The following is a 22,971-nucleotide window of genomic DNA, read 5'->3' as shown; positions in this document are numbered from 1 at the left end:
TCTCTTTTTCAAGGACAACTGATAGAATTGAAAGAATTTTTTGAAATTTCTTGTGAGGCGGTAACGGGGAGGAAAGAGACTTTCACTTGTTAAGTTGGAACAAGGTATGCTTAACAGTTGCTTATGGAAAGGGATTTGAAATTTGAGATATTTCAACAAAGCTCTAATTGGAAATGGCTATGGTGGTATTACGTTGAGAGGAATGCATTATGGAAAATATTATTGATGTTAGATCTGAGGGGATGTGGGGGAGTCACTATTCTAATGAAGTTGGAGGAGTGTATGGGTTGTGTTTGTGTATGTCTATTCAAATGCGTTGAGGAGAACTTGTCAATCATTTTAAATATAAGGTGGGTGATGGGACAGGGGTTAATTTTTTGCATGATATTTGGTGTGGGGATATGACCCTTAATAATGTTTATCCCTCCCTCTTTAGGATTGCAAGAGATCAAGAAGCTATAGTGGCTGATTCCTTTATTTTTGTAAACTACAATCTCCAGTGGAATATATATTTTATTAGAGATGTTCATGATTGAGAAGTGAATGCTATTTATGATTTTTTTAGAAGATTGTATGATATGACGATTGTTTAGGGAAGGGAGGATAGTTTGCTGTGGAGTCATGCTGAAAATTCTAGATTTTTGGTTCGCCCCTTTTATAAGGTATTAACTTATCATTGTGTCAATAAATTTCTTAGGAAGTGTATTTGGAGATCTAAGGTGCCTAGTAAGGCTGCATTTTTCTGCTGGTTGGCATCCCTTGAAAAAATTTTGACAACAAATAATTTGATAAGCATGGATTATTTGTTGTGGATTGATACTTCATATATAAAAAAGATGGTGAATCTGTTGACTATCTATTTTTTCATTGTGAGGTAGCCAAGACTTTGTGGGATGAGATTTTTGGTAGGATGAGTATTACTTAGATCCTAAGCAAGTGGTGGATCTTTTTCATGTTGGTAAGGTTTTAATGGGGGTCATTGCATTGTTGCCATTAGGGCTGAAAACGGAACTATATGATTCGGTTTTTTGCCTAAACCGAAACCGACCGGCTTTTGAACATTGAGGGTGGAAACTGCCCAAAATTGACCGTGTATGGGGTAGAAAACCAGCCGGTTCCTTTGTCGACCGGTCACGGTCGGTTTTGGTTTGCATGGTCGGTTTGGGCTGTGGGTTTTGGGCCTTTTATCCATTACATTTTTGGGCTTCTTTTTGGTTGGTTTGGGCTTTTCTTTTTTTTTTTTCCCCTCAATTCATCATCCAATATCTTTTTAAGTTTTTGTTTTTAACTAGTCATTCAATTCATCATCCAAGATTTTGTAAATTCATCATTCATCATATTAAAAATAAATAAAAATAATAAATAACTGAAGCATTCATCATTCATCATATTAAGTAACTAATTACTATATTACTTACTACATAATTAAAAATAAATAAAATAACTTAACTAGATATTTAGTATTACATATTATAAATTTACAAAACAAGCCAAGTTGTCTTAAGCATACCAAAATGCAAGTAAAAAAATAACATAAATAAATGAAAATAAATTGTATTAAAGACTTAAACATAGCAACAATGCAAAAAAATTAAAAATATTGATCTTCATTTTCGCTTATTGCTGCTTCAAGCCTTTAATCTTCAATCGTCAATAGTTGTCACGTTTGATTGTGTGGCCAATTCTATAAGAATAAATAAGAATAAAATACCAATATTAGTAAATTCATATTATGAAAAATACTAATAACATTGCCATCACCTTCATTCATGGATCTAGATGTTAGAGGGGGTTGAGAAATTGGAGTACTCGTGGTGGAACTGAATGTAGCATTATACTCTGCATACAAATCTGCTAATACCTGTCTCACTTTCGAAACCAACTCCTCAGCATGAAACTCATCATGAATTTTCTTTAAGTGGAAAGTAAGAAGTCCTAACTTGTTTTGTGGATCAAGCACAACAACAATTAACATGAACAAATTCATCCTATCTAATGACCCCCAATACTTGCTCAGCATAATCAATTCAGTTTTGAGATCACAAATCTCTTAAAAATTGGTGTTGGCTATCACATATAAAGATTCAGAAAATCTAGTAGTAGCTTCATAAAACATCTCCAAAAACTTGACAAACACCCACACTGTCTCCCACTCTGTAACTTTATGAGGTTCCATGTGCCCATCATCAAAGTAAGAGAGGAAATTATAATCCTCACTTTCTATCCGCCTGAAAGCTTTCTTAAACTTCTTAGCCGCCTTCAACATCAAATAGGTTGAGTTCCATTGTGTTTGTACATCAAGACACAATATTTTCTTATAATCAATTTTTTCTTTTCTGCACATCTCTTAAACTTGTCTAATCTTATGGGGGATGAATGCACATATCTAACTGCATTTCTAATCTTTGTAATGGCGTCATTACACTCATTCAAACCCTCACTTATAATAATATTCAATATATGAGCACAACATCTCATGCGCATATACTTACCCCCTAACATATTCCCTATCAAAAACTGTTTCAAATAGGAAATTACAGTATCATTTGAACTTGCATTATCAATAGTTACAGTAAATATTCTATCAATGCCTTAATCAAGCAAGCACGACTCAACATATCTTCCAATAGTATCCCCTCGATAATTAGGGATTAAACAAAAATTAATTATTTTTTCTGCAATTTTCAATTCTTATCAATGAAGTGTGCAGTTAGACATATATAATTCAAATTCTGTATCAATGTCCATGTATTTGTCGTCAAGGAAATCCTCATGTCACCATCTTTAAACACTTTTTTAAGTTTCCCCTTTTCTACTTCATACAACTTCATACAATATCTTGCAACTGTAACATGACATGACACTTTAAACCGAGGTTCAAGAGACCAAGCAAATTTTCTAAATCTCTGTCCTTCAACAACCCTAAATGGCATCTCATCAATAATTACCATTTCTGCAATAACCAACCTCACAATCTCTTCACTATATTTGTGGGTTATAAGAGTCTTTAATGTACTACCATCACTCTCTCTAACCCCTTCCTTAGGTGGTGCCTCATTTGTCAATGTTTTTTGGTATCTATCCAAAGGTCCACGTTTATATAATATATACATTAATATATATATATATAAGTTAACAAATACAAGTTAAAAATATATGTAAGTCAAAGCAAGCACGACTCGATAACATTATGATTATATATACAATTAACAATGACTGATAACAGATTATATAGTATATACGTAAATATTTATATATATATATATATATATATATATATATATATAAGTTAACAATAAATATGGAGGTGTGATGGAGTCACGGGTTTGTCTGCAGCGCCGTTGAATGGAGGTCACCACTCAATCAAGGAGGCACCGTTGAATCTTGAATGGGAGTTTGCAGTCAAGGTCACAACACACGAGAGAGTGAGAGAAAATTGGGGGGGTGGCGGAGTTAAACTCTAGTAGAAGAGAGAAAGGGGGGGGGGGGGGGGGGGGGGGGGTGGGAAGGGGGAAGGTAACCCTAACCTGTTCCTGAGAAACGACACCGTCGTTGCATTTAATTTTCTTTGCTTAGACATTTTAAACAAAACGAAGCCGTTTCATATAAAACAACATCATTTTATATAAGGTATATATAAAAAAAATATAATAATATATGGTCGGTCGGTTCAACAGTTTTCTATGGGGTCGAACTGGAACCGAGCCAACTGAAGTCAGTTTTCATTATTTTCTACCGCTGATGGACCGGTTCAGGCCGGTTTCAACGTCTGGCGGTCAGTTGCCATCGGTGGAGGTCGGTTCTACGGTTCTCTGTACACCCCTAGTTTCCGTATTGAAAATGATACTTTCATGTTTGATGTGGTGCTTACAGTTGTAAAGAAATGTGTGGTGCTTTGAAGATAGGGAACGCTTAATGGGAGAACTTAGATAGTCTTTCTTAAGTACTTTGTATTTTTGGGCTAAGGCTCTTATTTTTTTTTTTTGAAAGGAAACATTTCATTCATTAGAGCAAATGCTGAATAGATGGAGGATAATCCTCAATAAGTATATAGTCTTTCGAGCAAGTAAGGCCAAACTTAGCCAAGTGATGAGCAATTACATTGATAATATCATTCAACCACAGTTCAGCACAAAAGGAGGTTTCTAGGTCGATAGATGAATAAAGGAAAGCAACAATGGAGTCATCTGAGTCCCTAATGACCACTCCAATTCCCAGTTTTGAGTTGCCTTTGTTATGGTTGCATCCCAATTAACTTTGAAAACATTTGGTGGGTGAGTAGCCCAATTGGTGCTTGGTGGCACAAGGACCTTAGCCTGTTTTGATCCACCCTTTAGCCAAGACTTGATTGAGTAAATCAGCTCATGTGCCTGCTTGGAGACTTGGGAAGGAGGGTTAAACTGTTGCTCAAATAGTCAGGTATTCCTTCTATGCCAAATTTCATTAGTTGTGGCAGCAACTTCAGTGATTTCCATGGGAAGTAAATGGGTAAGGATAGGCATCAGGATGTCCTTGAAGGAATCTTCCAGGATACTTAGCTTTTGAATTCTTCTTGAGCTCATAGACCACACATCTTGAGCTGCATTATAGGACCAAATAGCATGAGCGACTCTTGTATTGAATGGAGATAATATTCATGATTTATTTTTAGCCTTTTAGAGTTCATAACTTGTATTTATGTGTTTTCTTTTATATTATTCTTATGTAGTTGAGCTGTACCTATTTACTTATCAATAAAATTCTATTATTAGTTATAAAAAAAAAAAAAAAATCTCGATTTAGCACTAGGTATAATGTGACGCCCCCAGATTCCGTTTGGGATCGGACAAACATTCAAAACGTTAGGACATGCAACACAAAATTACCTGTTCCCATTCATGACATATAAGATGTAATATTCCTAACATACATTTAGGTATTGTTTGGCCACACAAAATTTTCATCTCAAATATAAAATTCTCATTTCATCATTACAACTTTTTCAAATTTTCATATAAAATATAATAAACAATTTAACTTTTTCTATACTTTTTCAAATTTCAAAATAATAATAATATTTTAATATTTAATTTTAAAACTCAAAATTCTTATCTGAGAATTCTTAGTGGCCAAGCAGAACCCATTATGTAATATTCGTAGTGGATAATGTTTTTTCTTGAACAATACTATACACCAAACTTATAATATCTCAAATAGTTAAAGCATAATTCATGCATATTTAATAAAATAAACATCCACGATTACAGTATAGGTCTCAGAAGACTGTAATCTCAAAACATGGAAGACTAGACTCTATATTTACATTACCAAAATATACTATTGAGTCAGTTTATCGACTAACTCGTGTAACTCGACTAATGAGACCAGAATACTGTAAAAAAAAAAAAAAAAAAAAAAAAAAAACCCAACTATAGAAGCTGTAAGCTTCGCATCATGTCTGCGGTGTCTAATCACCTCCTCCAGTCTATCGGTGTTCGCTCCCTGCTTTGATCCTGACACAATGCCTACTATTCGGGGGAATGGTAGTTGGGACTACCACGGTGAGATTTGATTACAAATTTCAACAAGTTAATAGGAAACTTCCACACAGGTTAATGATGCATGCATGACAGTAAAAGTATGGATGCATAATTAAAGTCATAAGTAGGCATAATATAACTTGACATATAGGATGGCATAACTGACATAACCTGAACTGAAACGTGAACTAAACTTGAGTTGACATGATATGAACTTGAACTTAAAACATAATATGGACTAGCAACATAACATGGACTAGCAACATAACATGAATTTGAATTTGAAACATAACATGGACTTGAATCATAGCATGAACGTGAGCATATATAATATAAACATGAACTTGAACTTAACATAAATGTGAGCATAACATAACATAAACGTGAACTTGAGACATAATGTAAATATGAACATGACCTTGAACATAACATATACGTGAGCATAACATGACATGAACGTGAACTTGAAACATAACGTGAACATGAACATAAGATAACATGAACGTGAGCTTGAACATAACATAAACGTGAACATAACATGATATGAACATGAACTTTGAACTTAACGTGAACATGAACATAATATAACATGAACTTGAGCTTGAACATATTATAGATGTGAATATAACATGATATGAACATCAATTTGAAACTTAACGTGAACATGAACATAACATGTACGTGAACATAACATGAACTTCATCTGAAACTTGACTTAACGTGGACTTCACCTGAAACTTATTCTTATTTCATGGGGTTACCACGATTACTTATTCTTATCTCATGGGGTTACCATGATGATATATTCTTATCTCATGGGGTTACTATGATTGCTTATTCTTATCTCATGAGTTCACCATGATTGTTTATTCTTATCTCATGGGTTACCATGATGATGTATTCTTATCTCATGGGGTTACCATGATTTCTTATTCTTATCTCATGGGTTTACCATGATTGCTTATTTTTTTCTCATGGGGTTATCATATTGGTGTATTCTTATCTCATGAGGTTACCATGATTGCTTATTCTTATCTCATGGGTTTACCATAATTGCTTATTCTTATCTCATGGGGTCACCATGATTGCTTATTCTTATCTCATGGATTTACCATGATGGTGTATTCTTATCTCATGGGGTTATCATGATTGCTTATTCTTATCTCATGGGTTTACCATAATTGCTTATTCTTATCTAATGGAATTGCCATGATGGTGTATTTTTATCTTATGTGGTTACCATGATTGTGTTGTCACCATAAACTGAACAATAACTTAACTATACGAGGACATACATGGGACAGAAACATTTCATAACTTGACATGGCATGCAACAGACAACATTTCGTAACATAGCATACTTGCAATAATGTACTTTACATGACATGACTTACAGTAACAAATGACATACTTAACATGATATACTTGCACTACATAGCAATACGTGACAAAATATCTTGTGTAATTGATGAATAATTCGTGACAGAATAAATTATGTGTAAAGAAAAATATGTGAGAACTTAACATGGCATGGCATATATGATAACATACATACATACACTGTAGTTCCTTTACTTATCATCCATATATAGTAAACTGCTAATAAGTTAAAAGTTAACTTACCTCGATCGTTGTGTTCTACGATAATAAAGTGCAAAACATGAGGAGCTATAAGAGGGTATCTTAAAAATTAGAAATTTAATTACTAACAATTAGAAACATTAAAACAAGCTAAATTAGAGTAAAATTACCCTACATTTAGGAAAATGACCATTTTACCCCTAAATTAAAGATTTTACATCCTAACTCCAAAAATTTTCAAAACTTAGATTCCTCATGTAAATTTTGTACTAAATTCAAATATCAACTTAGAAAAAATTTTTAAAAAAATCACAACCATGGAAAACACACTATGGCCGAAACATCCATAGGCCATTTCCCTTGATTTTTGTTGCAATTCCTTCCAACTTCAAAACTCATGCTTAAACCAAAATTTTGCAACAAAGATCTTTTGATCCTAAGTTTAAAACCATTCTTAAAAACATCCATTTAGAAAAATCTAATAATCAACACCAAAATTTTTTATAAAAAGATCCAAGCCCTTGAATCACAAGTTTTGACCTTAAATTAAAACATCTCAAAGAATTCAAAAAAATCAAATCTTACTTATAACATATTCATAACATCATACTAAGATCAACTATGCTTTAAATCATCAAACTAAAGTCACCAAAATTATAAAATAACACTTGCAGTTTTTAGTTTTACACTTAGTCCAAAAATAAAAACACTTTTTCTTTACTAGTTTTCATTAATCTCTTGATCCATGGCTTAAAAAGACGATATCTTCAAACTAAAATATCACATGGTTTAAAAATATGTCCTAAATAAGATACAACCATCAAAATTAAAATCACATGGCTAAAACTCAATAAAACATGAATCTAACCCAAAAACATCAAATCTTAGGCCTAACCGAAATCTTCTTGCATAGAAAAATTATATCTTTCAAAACAATACTAAATATCTTCAAAATAACATTCTAACATGAAAATAAGATACTTAGGATCATCATATAAAAATATCAAAATCTTTAGAGTAAGATCAAACCACAAAATGTTCAAACTTTTTCCAAACAAAAACTGTTTTTCCACTTCCTGTTTTTAAGTTTTTAGATCGAAGAAAATCTATCATCAAAAGCTTTAGTCATACAACAAAACCTCAATAAAAATTTATAAACACATGCTAACAAAAATCCATAAAAGTTTTGGATCAAGTTATGTATATTAGCTTAGTCAAAAATTTCAAAACATAACATACTCTCTAGTTTTAAGCCTAGAATGACCTTTCTATGGTTAAAAATACTTTTGACTAATCAAATAACCATGGAATAAGACGAATAATATATTTACGAAAACTAAACTCAAAGATGAACAACTGTTATGAAGGATCCATATTGTGAAAATACTTATAAAGGGTTGAAAAGCTCTACACAAAAAGACCCAGAAATCTGCCCTAGATAGCTCTTTTGGGTTTCTCTTTAAGAACATGGTGAAGAAGTGATGAAAGGGAAAGAAATGTATTTTGCACGACTTTAGACTTCTGGAGGGGGAGATATGAGCTTGAATGACCCTTGATTGGAGGTGGTTATGTGACATAAAGTGGAGAATAATGAGGGGAAAATAAAAGTTGTGAGATATGGAGGTTGATGAGGTGGATTTCTCTTTCACACCAAGGCACTATTAGGTGCAGCCAAGGGCAGTGGATGGTCTGCCACGTGGGGGAGGAAACCTTTTTAAGAAACTTTACCAAGGTGGCCAAATTCATGGGCATTGGTGGGCCTCAACTAAGTGGGCTTCAATTTGGAGTTTAAAGGGGTTTGGTTAGGGTTTGAGATGCTATAAAACTCAAATCCAATTTTTTCTTGACTCAATCAAATTTATAAGGTTTAAAAGGTTGGATAATGATGTCATAACAAAGATCTGATGAATTAATAGTACGTGGAAGTGATTTAATTAATTGATTAAACACAATACTAGAAATCAAATCAAAAGGGGTTTAGAGGCCAACTTTAAGATTTAGGGAAACCGTTTAGCGTTTTGGTTTTCAACCAAACTTTTGGAGTTTCAATTGACCATGTAGGGCCTCGCTAGGGTTGAAACCCTCTTTGATCTGAGACAATTTGGTTGATCAGATATATATATATTTTTTTTGCTTAGGTGGTACGATCTTACACCTTAATTTTCTTCACAAATCTATCTAATAGTTCATTTTTGTTCCAAGTGTCTAATACTATTCATTATGTGTGGCTAAAATCTTGCCAAGTGTTCGAATAAAACTTCTCAAACCTAATTTAAACATTCCACGCTGTGATTTTGAAAACACTACACTTATCGTGCTTATCGAGGTTACTATTTACTTCAAAAAAATGCATAATAAACTTAGTACTAAAAAATCATAAATATTCATATTAACCTATAGTAAAAATTGTTTACCAAAACTCAATCCCGAAGTGCCCCAAAAAATAATTTTATAGTTTCTAACAAGCGTTTCGTCCAAAATTATGAAAATGAGTTATTGTATTATAAAATCTTAAATAATCAATTGAATCAATTGGTACAGACCATAAAGTATTCTAACACTTTTAACTACATCAAATATTTAGAATTGCATTTATGGCACCGTAGTGAGTGATAACACCGACTATATTGATAGACTAAAATTTATGTGATTAGTCGATTCGTAAAAACTTATGGAGTTTTCATGAGATTCCTAAAGTTAATAGAAATTTCAACGTAAATTTCTAACGGGCTGTTACATATAAAATATTACATAATAAAAATTCATAAAATCATGGTACTTTTTAGAAAGAAAACCTCTAGAATAAAAACGTTAACAACACTAATTAAAAGAGTAAAAAATAGTATTGTATCACTCAATACTAAAAATAAACAGGATTTGCCTTAATGCAAAGAGTTCACGACATCTTGTACTACGAATCGTTCAATGCGGTACTCGTAAATTGAACGAGGAAGAAGGTGGAACCTAACAAACTAGTTTACAGTGCAAAGAGTTCATGGATCCTGCAAGTTTCGAAGCTCCAATTCACCATTCACCCTCGTCTGATTTCGGTTTTCAGTTTATCAAATTTTTTTTCTTTTATAGAAAATATTATTTATCATTATTTTTATTATCATCCTCACAATATTTTTTAATATGATATTAAATGATAAATTCATAAGTAAAATATAATAAATAATTTTTAATTATTTAATATTATATTATAGGATGATAATATCATAAGAGAATGCTGATACAAGAGATGGAGAGTAATATTAGTCTTTATGTATTATTATTATTATTATTTAAATAGATATCTATTATGCCGAATGCTCCTTCTAAACTACAAAGCCCATTAAGCTACTTAGGTCCATCAAGCTCTTTTCACCTAAAGCCCATTAAGTCCACTTAAGCCTATTTCACCCAAACGAACCGACCTGCACACTTAATTACAAGTCCAATTAAACCTTATATATTTATATATCAATACTACTTAGGACCAATGGAAATAAGTCAAGTTCAAGGCTTTCTTGAGCCAACACCACCAAGATTCTAAGCAAGCAAGACATCTCCTAAGAAAGGCTTTAAATTTTCAAGCCCATATAATCTTTCACTCGTCTAGGTTTCTTTACTCACGTGCATTTTCTATTTATTATCTGTTCATCATCTCCGATATCAAATTATAAATAAAATATATTTAATTATTTAATATCATGTTGAGGAATAATTAAATAATGATAATTAGAAAAATAATAAATAAAAACTTTATTATTAAACGTGGGTGTACAAGTCTAAAGTAAAAGATAAACATGAGCTAATAATCGTTAAGACAATGACATTTTAAGCATTTATTCATGGAATTCTGTCAAAAGCTCTCATATGCGTGAAGGAGCCAACATGCATGCATGCTTTGCTGCAGGAAGAGTGCTCTTTTCCACTTAATAATTAGGCCATTTTTCTTTAAATTTACCAAAGTCAAAAGGAAACGACTAGGATGGAAGTTTGTTCAATACGTCTCTCAATTTTCCCACTTTTTGCCTTATCCTTCCTCTATCAAATTAAGACTAAAGAACGGCGAGACTTTGCCACGGAAATACACGTACGGCTCTTAAATAAAAAAGAGAATGTTAAGTTCATAAATAAATCTAATAGAAGAAATTGCATAAATTGTTGTGGTTTGATATATTCTATTAGATTGTAAAGCTCGATCTTTTTATTATAAAGTAGATCTAATATATAAAGAGAAAATATATTTGTATCCGTGAATTGTACAACCATCGTGTAATCATTTTTAAAAAAATGAATAAAACATGAGATTCACATAAAAAATTAAATTTTTAATAGTAAATCTTACTATTTTTCAAAGCAATTACTCGACGTTTACGCACTTCACGATTGTATATAAAATTACTCATATATAAAATTCTCAATCAACCTAAAAAATTTATAGCTCATATGGCCCATTAAATAAAATTTATAGGTTCAATCTTGGGAGTTTTTAAATTCTAGAGCAAATTCTAAGATTGCAACGGTTGTTCCCTATAATTGGAGAGCAATTGTAGCAACTGGGTTTTTTATATGATTTTTTCATTCAACTCCCCACGCAATGAATATTTCCAAGAAATGGCATCGAAGTTCTTGCATTATTGTGCTTACGAAAAGTGCATTTAAAACTAAAAATAGAGAAAAGGAGTTTTTCTTAGCTAACATTTGGCAAAATTTTAAGAGAAATGCTAATTATACCTAAAAAAAAAACTTATAATAAACTTATTTCGATTCTCCATGTGTCAGTTATTGATATGTTGAAAATTATAAAGTTTAAAAATTTAAAATTTGAATTTGACAAAATGAATTTTGTACATAAAATTATAAATAAAATTATAAGTACATGTAGTATTACTCAAATTCTAAATGAAAAAAACAAGATGCTGATGATCTATTAGTCTTAAATTACATTGGATGAAAACAATGCAAAATTCCTATAAAAATTATTATAATATAATTTCAAAGAACTTGGACTCAGAAAACTCTATTTTTCAAGAAAGATAAAGCCATTGAAAACATATATAATATTTATAAAGAATACGCAAAAATGACTGTACATAAAATTTTTTATTAATTATTATGTTCAACTTCTTGATTCTTTTCCTTGGCACTTAATTCTCATTGTTATGGCCAAAATTAATGATCGTGACATATTTTTGCCAGACAAGAGATCAATTATGAACAAGAGTAAGCCAAGCTTGTTGAAAATGCATGCCATTTTCTTTTGTCCCCCCCTCTTTGTCGATGCTGTCTGGTACATCTTTTTAGTGTTGATAATCATATATATGGCCAAGAGTTTTGGGTAAATGCATGCATTTGGTTGCAGTGTCCATCTAAATTAGGTGGATGGAGACAACATAAATAATAATGCCCATTATGATTCGACGGACAGACAGATAAACCTCTCAATCTGCTGCTGCAATATGATTACTTTCATTTAGACTTTTTTCTCTATTTGGCCCACTTCTAGTAATTCCCCACGAGGCTGCTGAACGTACGTCTCTTTGCACTCTCTCCTTGTGGGCCCTTTGTTTCTTGATCAGTCATGTTGTGATCATGACTGTAATTATAATTACAACATGACTGATCTTCACCTTAACATTGATGTTTTAATAGATCATTGTATCAAAGACTTTCAACGATATGAAACCAATCATCATCAAGTTCATCACTTTTTCGAATCTAGAAATTCAACCTTGATATCAAAATTATCTTATGAATTAATCACCGCTTTTTCGAATGCTATGATTGGAGAAAGCCACTCCAACACGAGCTAAAACATTCATTTGAACCGTAAGAAGTTTCATAGTATTACCTCAAGCGAATCTTAATTCCTATAGTTAGGATTTCACTTTTATATCACTTGGGAGGCTTAGAGTATTCCAAATTAATTATACACTTCATGATCACGAGATTGAGATATTGCTCTAGAAAAATCATAGATCTAGAGAGGAGAGGCTATTTCGTTCTTTTTCACACATTAAAAAAACTAACAAGAGGCTCATTCTTTTAAACTAGTATGAGTTAAATTAATAATGGAGAGTTGTTCAACTAATGCGGAGTTATTAGAATCACTACACCAATCATCTTAACACGTGAAAACTCCATGGGTCATGGATTTTAACCCAACTAGTACTAATTGCTCCCACTTGTCCACAATAGATGTCATGCACATAGATTATCTCCTATCGAGTAATGTAAATACAGTTTGGTCTAGAGTTTATAAGTCTGGTGTATTTCCTTTGAAAAAAAATAAGATTTACTATTAAAAAAATTATTTTTCCATGAGAGTCCTAAATTTAACCATTTTTTCAAATGAGTGCGTGTGATTTGCATACTGTAAGACTGTAAATATCATTTCTAATCTCTTATTAATCTCTCAAATAGAAAATGACACGTAGAACCTAATGAGATGACATATGGTAGGAATACTACATTAAGTGCCATCCAACTTAAATATTACTTCACTCATGAGATCTTGTCTATGCCACAAATTAACTATGCAATCACACTAGGTCAAGTATCTATAATCCCTCACGAATTTAAAGCTTAAAGCAATATTTTACTTCATATTATACAATATGCTCATGATTAGATCAAAACAAAATTTTGGTTATAAGTTATAGAATAACGTTGAGTATACAAATAATCTTCCCTATACACTCATGTCACCTCATTTAGACTTGACCATTTACTTATATATGCTCTATGAGACTATATTAATCATATCCTTTAGATAATATGCTAAAGTAACATACCTCTTTTCATGACATACTTTCAGGTTCAAAGGTATATGGATAGATCATCCATTGATCCATTAGTGCTCACAATAGTGATGAAATATGAATCCATCCAATCACTCCTTTATATAATCGTCTATAGCACATACAATATGCGGTGCCCCTGGCCCCCAATTATTTTTTGGTGGGGTATTGCGGTACTGGGGATGCAAACTGCACAAGTCACATACCTCAACTCCCTTAAATGAGAATCTTGCATGCTCATTTGTTAAGCACATGTGTGTAAAAGAAACGCAGCATGAAAATACCAAAGTCATAAAATTAACTATCCGTTTAGAGTAGCAAAGATAATATTACAAGCACCATAAGTCATCATACTTTAACTTCAAAGAACCTAACTTATTACAACCCATAAAAATTCTCATCAACTCACTTGGGATCAAGACAACTAAATCAACTACACATACAAAGTCCAACAAGGACAGCGACAGGGCCTTGCCTCATTCTTCGAGTCGTAAAGGGTCTTCTTGCTCATAACCACCTTTGTTGTCTAGATCTGAATCAAAGTCTATGGTTCCGACGAGCAAAACCATAGTGAGACTACTATGGTAAGTAGTAAGTTAAGAGCTATGACAAGGCATACAACATATATGATGACAAGAAGTATAAAGGAAATGAAATATTTGGAAATTCGAACAAAGAAACCAATGCTCACTTTGAGATATACAGCACCCCGAACAACACGATCAAATGGTTACATATACTAATATATAATGATCTCAAAACATTAAGCATATGTAATCAATATAATTCCCAACACCATAAATGTTTTCTTGGTATCCAACAACATAAAGCATTAAGCTCATGAACATATGATAGGCTCTCCATAAACCAAATTAATTGAGGACCCAAGGCCCTCCTTTAGCCAAGTTAAACATCTCTCAACTCATTTTCCTTAATATGCATGCACCACGGCCTCCCTTATAATGATTGTGTGCACGCCTGTGATGCCCCCAAACTTCGTTTAGGATTTGCTGGAACTTAAAGCGTTGAAACATGGAACACAAGGTCATATATCCCCGTTTATGACAATTGAGAATGCAATGCATCTAACATGCTTCTAACAATATGCAGTAAATGCAACGAATAATGTTTTTAGCAACACACAATGTACCAAAATGCTAATCCCAAAACCATAAATACTTTTCCATTAATATTCATAAATCAAAAGTCATATCATCCATCCAACAAGTTTGTAAACAAAATAACATAGTATTGCAGGCAGAACTCCATGGTTACAAACCAAGATAGAAATCTAATCTAAATGCTAAGTCGCTCATACGTCTTAGCGATAAGCTCCAAAATAATATCCAGAAATAGGGGGATTGAGTCCAAGAGCTCTCTGAGGCTCCTTCTCAGCCTACTCAATCTCATCTAGTTGGTCACGCGCTGTTCCTCCACTCCCTGACACATCGTCTATCATTTCGAGAAGAATGGTAGTTGAGACTACCACATTGTGATTATAAAATCTCAACAAGTAAAGTTTCTAAACTATCAACAGTGTAAATAAGCATGCATGATAGTAACATGACATGTATGCTTGATGAACATGAATTTATGCATGACATAACTTAGAAACATTATAACTTGACATGAACAGGGCTACTTGCTTGCATAAACATGAAACACTCATTCTTATGCATGTTTGATTATGTGATAATCGAAACACCATAGTTCCCCATAAGCCATGTGTTTCTGCCGATACTGAATCACATTAGAGGTCCTTGCACTAGCTGTGAATATGTCATTCATGAAGGCTTTACCTGTAGATAAATCCATAGCTTGTACTTGTAGCATGTTTCAACACCCACTGATGTTTGGTGCCTGACTTTGCTCTGGAAACCAGTTACTTAGGTCCTATTCAAAGTCTATTGACTATATTTTGTTAACCTAGGAAATTCCACTCAATTTTAAACACTCGAAAGTGGACGGAGAAGCTCCATGGAGAATCCTCTATCCTAGCATTTGGAGTCATGATAAAACAAAATGACTCATGTATGACTTAGAGATATTTGCATTACATACTTGTATGCTTATGACATGGCACTCATGACATGTAACTGATATTCATGTAATAGATTAAAATGACATGGCATGGTATATCATAAAGCAATTAAATAAGCATAGATAAAACATGAATATAATTAATCCACCTTACCACCTTACATATATAAAAATACCACAAGTAGGTTAGAAGCAAACTTACAAAATTTTGTGCGTAAAGTAAGCGTAGCATGTGCTGAAATGAGATACATTATAGGGTTAGAATTTTTCAATTAATCCTCATAAAAACATAATTCACTAACTTAGGGCTTAATTTGCAAAATTATCCCTTAACTTATAAGAAATTACAAATTAGTCCCTAAACTTAAGAAAATTGCAAATGGAACACAATACCTATCGAAATTTATATACCTCATGCAAATTTCATTCGAATTTACAAAAACTAAATCCTACTACATGAAATCCTCTAGGCCAAACCATACTTGGGGTAAAAATGATATTTTGCTTGCTATTTGGCCATTAAACACATCATCATGCTTAACCAAATTTAACAACTCACAAATATCAAATCCCTAGTTCTAATATCATATAAAAATACTAATTCAAGCATTACACAAAATCATAGACTCACAATCTCAAAGAATCACACAAGACATAAGGATTAGGTTAATCCAAACCTAATCTTTCCAACACCAAGGACTCTAAAAGTCCACAAATCTCATTTCTAACAAGTTTATCATTCATACAGAATTTTTAACATGCTTGACTAACAACCAAAATCCACTAATGTATCAAATATTAATTGGCTTGCATAAAAAACATGGAAACCGAAATTTAGCATGCATGACCTTGAACATAGAGACGAAATCCTTGATATACATGCATAAAAGCTTGAAACAATACATCCATATATCTCACATTTAAGTCCTAACTTGATATAAGCATCAAATCCAACGTATCACATCAAATAATCCCACAAAAACAAACCTAAACTCGAGAGCCTCTAAATCATGCATACTAACATACTCTTTGCATGTTTATAAAAAATTCAAGAAAGAGCTAAGCCATAAAACTTTGAAAATCTAACTTACTTCATAGCTCAAAACTTTAAGAATAAGATTTACAAAAATTAAAAACAAAGGTTCAAGATCCTAAGGTTAAAAAGACCAACTAAACCAACAAAAAACATTTTGAAGAATTTAGTTATAACACTTTGTGGATTAAGCAAAAACCATTTTATTAAAACCTAATATGCTTTTAATCAAACCATTAACTTACACAAAAATCATGTCAACACATCATGGAACTGAGATTTTGTTTATTTACACAAATCAGATGAGATGCGATGATAAATATGTGAATGGTAGTGAAATGATTTGAGTTAAGATTTTTATGGAGCTTTGGGAAATGAGAGAGAAAAAGTTGAGTAAAAAACTTGTAAATTTAGAAGAGGGTTAGAACATAATTTTTTAATATAATTTTTGTTTTGAGATTTGAAAAAATTGAATTATTTTTTATATTTTGTTTGGAAGTTTAGAAAAGTTGTAATTATTAGATAATGATTAGATGAAAAAGTTGAAAGGTTAGAAATTTAAAATTGAAAAATGTTTATTTTTTAATGGTGTTTGGATGTTGAGATGATATGGGATGAGATTGTTTGAAAAGGTTGTGAAACCAAACCGACCTTAAAAAAAATTTCCAACAAAATAACCAAAACTTCCCAGCCTAACATCATACTCCCAAAACAGAACATCATCCTAGTAAAATAGCAACATTCAACCTTCAAATCTCTAATAAAATTCACCAACCCTCTCCCACACATTCAAGACTCAAAACTTAACAAAATATAAGATATTTGAGCTAGGAAAAATAAACTTACATGGGCTGGAGCACAAGAAGCAAAGCACCATAAATTTGTTTCCCTATAATGCTCACACGGTTTCTCTCTAGGAAAAGGGATAAAAAAAATGCAAGTGTGGGAGAAATGAGAGGGGTGGTGTTAGGGGTATAGAAGCTGACTTGGAGTGGGTGAGTTCTATGACACAAGATGTGAGGGTGGCTTATGCAAGAGGAGAAACAATTCAACTACAAAGGGGTTGGATTTTGTTCTATTGAGATGGTGATTTTGAGGACAGATGTGTTGCTTGTTTAACATTCCATAAATGGCAATATTTGGGGCTGAAAATGAGGGGTAATGTCAGCCATGGAATGGTCATGTAAGTGGGAGAAGTTTGGGGGGAAACTAAAGGTTTCGACTGGAATGGAACTAAATGGGGTAAATTGAATGGCATTTATTTAGGGTTAAGATGAAGTTTTGGTTAGTGTTTCAATCCACATCCAATTTTCTTGCTCAAATGAAAGTACCAAGGTCCAAGGGAGTAGATGAGTTGGATAGTGTAATAGTCGTTGGTTGCCTATGGAAGTGGTTTAAACCAAGATGGAAACACTTAGTCAAAACTAGTTACAATGTTTAGGGTTTGGAGATTTAGGGTTTCGTTTCAGTTTCCATCAAGTTTGAGTTTTAATTAGGGTTGAAACCCTCTTTGTGGTTGGCCAAATAGTGTTTGAGTGGATGGAATAGTGAATTGTGTAAGAAGCATGTTGACTTGCTTGGTTTTCACTCCATTCACCGTACACATTAGTACTCCTCTTGACAAGTGTCAAGTACATCTCCAAATGGATGGTTGTGACGGTGCTATGTGTCCAAAAAGGTTTTCTAGTGATTTTAGGTTAATTTGGATGTTCTAGATGGTGATTTGACAGCTGTTTGTACCAAACGTGCTCTCCCAAAGGTCTACTATTCACCTGAAAGAAAAAATTCAAAACTTTTTATTACACCATAAAATCTTAAATATTCATATGAGCTTCGTTTCGCCAGATTATACCCCTAAGTGCCTTATATAAATAAAAAGTCAATCCTTCTTCGTAGCTAATCGTAATTCGATTATGTTAATAGACTAAAACCTAATCGATTGCTCGATTCATAAAACCCTTTTGAAACTTTATGATGTTTCTAAGGTCTAAACAAATTCTTTTATCGAAATTCTTTTCTTGGGATGTTACAACGCCCTAGCTTTCTTCGTCACGTCATGGGTAACGATCGTGTTTATGATTTCATACCAAGCAACACTTGGCTTTGAGTATCCGTCCTTCACCAAAGCATCCTCTAGCCTCTACTAGAAGAGAGACAATGACTGTGATTTGTAAGCGATGCCATCTCAACTGAACTTGTTGATTGCCCATCGTCAATCTAGGGGATGTCACTTCCTTACTACACGCTTCTAAGTGACTAGGGGAGCTCCACTAAGATAATACCCCATTTCAGCTTGGAGTCATGAGAAACACACACACACCCACACACACACCCCCCTATCTGTTAAAAACAATCAATATCTCTCTTTCAAACATCAACAGAAAATTGAGATATAATACCATAAGGCTTTGTGAAATCTAAGTAAAATTTATGGGAAAACTACTTCATAAACATAACTGGGAAAGTTATAAAATGCTTGAACAACCTTTGCGTGGGTATTCTAAGAGCAAGATAGCATGTAGAACATAAAAGTGGCAAGATGAGATACTAAATAACGAGGTCCCTTCTTAACATGTACACAAGATAGGCATACTTCACAACCATCCACATATTTTGTAAGTATCTTAATGCCAAAAACTTAAACTTACCTAAATGTTAGAAACTTTTCCCTAAGCTTGGTAGTTGTTGAGTTGGCCTTCCAAGTTAGTCCGAGGATAACCTCAAGCGTCCTAATGTAAGTAAGCTTAAGTCTTAGGGAAGTAGGGTTCTTTTTTCTGAAACGAAGTCTGGAGTGAATGAGCGAGAGAAAGAGACAGAGAAAGACTATGTTTTTAGAAGGAAGATGGGGGAAAGAAATGGTTGTCGTGGAGAATAAAATGGAAAACAAAGACGTCATAGGTCTTTTACCACTAGTTGCAAAATTGGTCCATTATTTTGCTAGTTCCCAGATGTAACAGTTTGTCAGAAATTTAGTAGATGAATTTCTTTAGGCTTTAGGAATGATGAGAAAACCCTAAAAAGGTCTCATGAATCGAGTAATCGCGTAGGTTTTAATATGATAGCATAGTCAGTTTCTTACTATTTTGGTGTAAAAAACATAATTTTATTTATTTGAGGTACTTATGAGTGTTATAATGAGCAGCTATTTGTTCCATTAGTCTCAGATTCATATTTAGAATTTTATTGTGCATTTTATGGCACAATAAAATTATTTTTGTTTTTCGGACAACAGTAGCTCGAAAATGCTTTTTGATTTATTCGAGGCACTTAGGAGTCAAAATTCGTGGAATGAATTGCACTCCTAGTTTCATATGATTGTTTAGGATTTTAAGGTGTAAATTTATTTTCACCATTTTTGGAGTGAATAGTAACACCAATGTTAGCATGTAGTCTAGTTGTTTTCAGATCATATTGTGGATTGTCCAAATTAGCCCAAAGGAGTTTCATTTGGACACTTGGCAAGATCTTGGCCACGCTTGTGAATAGTTTAGGATATGTTTTAAAACCTTTGTAAGTAGATTCTCATGAAGCTCTCTTCATATAAGTTGTTCCTCTTTACTCTAGTTTCTATTGGTATATTTGGTGGGACTTTTCATGGAGTTTTGATTAGTGAAAAGTTTGTTTGTTTGTTTTTTTTTGAAAGGAACATTTGTATTAAGCATCAGCCGATTACAGTAGAGAAGCAATACAATAAGGGACATCCTCAATATCAACAAGGACATCAGTGATGTGTAAAGCATCTCTAGCTAAGCAATGAGCCAACCTATTACAACTTCTAGGTGTAAAATCAACTGAAAATGAATCAAAACTCAGCAGCATCTGTTTGATATCAGTAATGATCAAACCAGTTTGTTTCTAGCAATCTTTGTTGCCTTTGATGTCATTTACTACATTCATTGCATCCCCTTCAAGTTTGATCTATTTCAGTCCAATTTCTAAAGCCAACTTAACAGAATGTAGAGCTCCAAAAACCTCAGCCAAGTAACGGTCAGGAAATAGAGGTCTACACATCCTCATACAAGCAATCACTCTTCCTTCCCAATCTCGAATAATAGTCCCAACACCCACTTTGCAATTCACTTTATCCACTGCAGAATCCCAGTTGACTTTGTACACATCAGCAGGGGGAACACTCCATTGGATCGTCTGAGGGATGGTGGTTGTAGGATTAGTTGTCTGTTGAGAGAAAAGAGCAGTGAGATCTTCAAGTTTCTGATTTGCCTGTCTCACAATCAATTGAGGGGTAGAAAAAGTTTGGTTAAAAACCAAATCATTCATTCTTCTCCAAATTTTCCATGCCACCACAGCTACTTCCATTAAAACTTCATCTTCAAGTTTTTGCATCATTTGCATCAATAGGCTCCTGAAATTAATCTGGTTCTTACATTGTTTCTGCAGTTTTGATGAGCAAAGACACCACACATCCCTAGCTGTCATGCACTCCCATAAGACGTGTTCCACAGATTCTTCATGTTGATTACAAATAGGACACCAAGGATCTTTTACAACCTTTCTCTTAAAAAGATTTAGCTTTGTTGGAAGGCTATTATGATATGCTTTCCACAAAAATAATTTCTCTGCATTTGCAACTTTAATCCTCCAAAGCTTGTTCCAGTTTTCACTATCAACAAAGGCTTGAGAATGCTGACCTTTAACTCTCTGATGAAGCTCAAGTTGTAGATAATATGCCCTTCTAATAGAAAAAATCCCATTAGAAGTACATCTCCAGACAACTTTATCAGGACTGTTGCATAAACTTATTGGAATTTGTCTAATTATTTCAGCTTCACTTTGAAGAAAAACTTGATCAATCACATATGTCTTCCAAGTTTTGGCTTCATGATCAATAAGTGCAGAAACAGTCTCCTTAGGATCAAAACAACTAATAGGACTTTGAACTTTGAATGAAGTTGGAATAGGCAACCACTTATGGTGTCATATCTTAGTGTCTGCTCCATTACCAATACGCCAGAGTAAGCCTTCTTCCAACAAAGGTTTAGTAGCCATGAGACTCCTCCATATAAGGGATGAGTGCCTTGGAGTTGTAGCTTTTAAGAACTGCCCATCAGGATAGTATTTAGAAGAGAGAACTTTTGCAGCAAGAGAATCAGGGAAATGAAGTAATCTCCATCCTTGTTTAGCCAGCATTGCATGATTAAAATGTTCAAGGTCTCTGAATCTTAAGCCCCCCACTGCTTTAGCCTTAACCATCTTATCCCAGTGACACCAATGCATCTTCCTCTCCTTAGCTTTCTAACCCCACCAGAACTGTTGAGTCATTCGACCAATTTCTAATAGGAGAGACTTAGGAATCTTAAACACACCCATGCAATAAGTAGGGATAACTTGGATAATAGACTTGATAAGGATTTCTTTGCCAGCCTGAGATAAATACTTCAATTTGCAGTTGCTAATCCTCCCTCTAACTTTGTCAATAACACTTCTAAAGGCTTTGGTTTTCGATCTTCCAATCTCCACAAGAAGACCTAAATATTTGTCATAAGGTTGAGAGGATTGAATGCCTGCCACTTGAGTGATTAGATCTCGAGCTTCAGCTTTAGTATTTTTGCTGAACAGAATTAAGGCTTTTTCCTTATTAAGTCTTTGACCACTTGCCTGCTCATAGGTGTCTAGAAGATGAGATAACCTAGACCACTTCAAGGGGTTTACATTACAGAAAAGAAGACAGTCATCTGCAAAAAATAGATGACTTATCCTCACCTGATTTCTACCCAGAGGAACACCTGTAATAGCACCAATCCCTTCAGCACTTTGGATCATTTTACTTAGAGATTCAGCACAAATAATAAAAAGGTAAGGAGACAAAGGGTCTCCTTGCCTTATCCCTCAAGAAGGAATAAAGGAGTTTTGTGGGATTCCATTTAAAAGAACAGAATATGACACAGTAGAAACACGTCTCAGAATCACCTCAATCCATTTAGAATCAAATCCCATCCTTATCATGACAGCTTGAAGAAATGACCATTTAATCCTATCATATGCCTTGCTC

General features: G+C 33.4%; 1 protein-coding gene across 1 annotated transcript; it reads right to left on the bottom strand.

Annotated features, from left to right (window-relative positions):
• Positions 1-22,214: 22,214 nt before the first annotated feature.
• Positions 22,215-22,742, bottom strand: LOC122282245. Its single transcript, XM_043094197.1, has one exon. It carries the CDS (start codon positions 22,740-22,742, stop codon positions 22,215-22,217), a length of 528 nt encoding a protein of 175 aa, XP_042950131.1.
• Between the last annotated feature and the right edge of the window lie 229 nt (positions 22,743-22,971).

The sequence above is a fragment of the Carya illinoinensis genome, chromosome 11 (assembly GCF_018687715.1).
Source record: "Carya illinoinensis cultivar Pawnee chromosome 11, C.illinoinensisPawnee_v1, whole genome shotgun sequence".
NCBI classification, from domain to species: Eukaryota; Viridiplantae; Streptophyta; class Magnoliopsida; order Fagales; family Juglandaceae; genus Carya; species Carya illinoinensis.
This window is presented reverse-complemented; position numbering and strand designations above follow the sequence as displayed.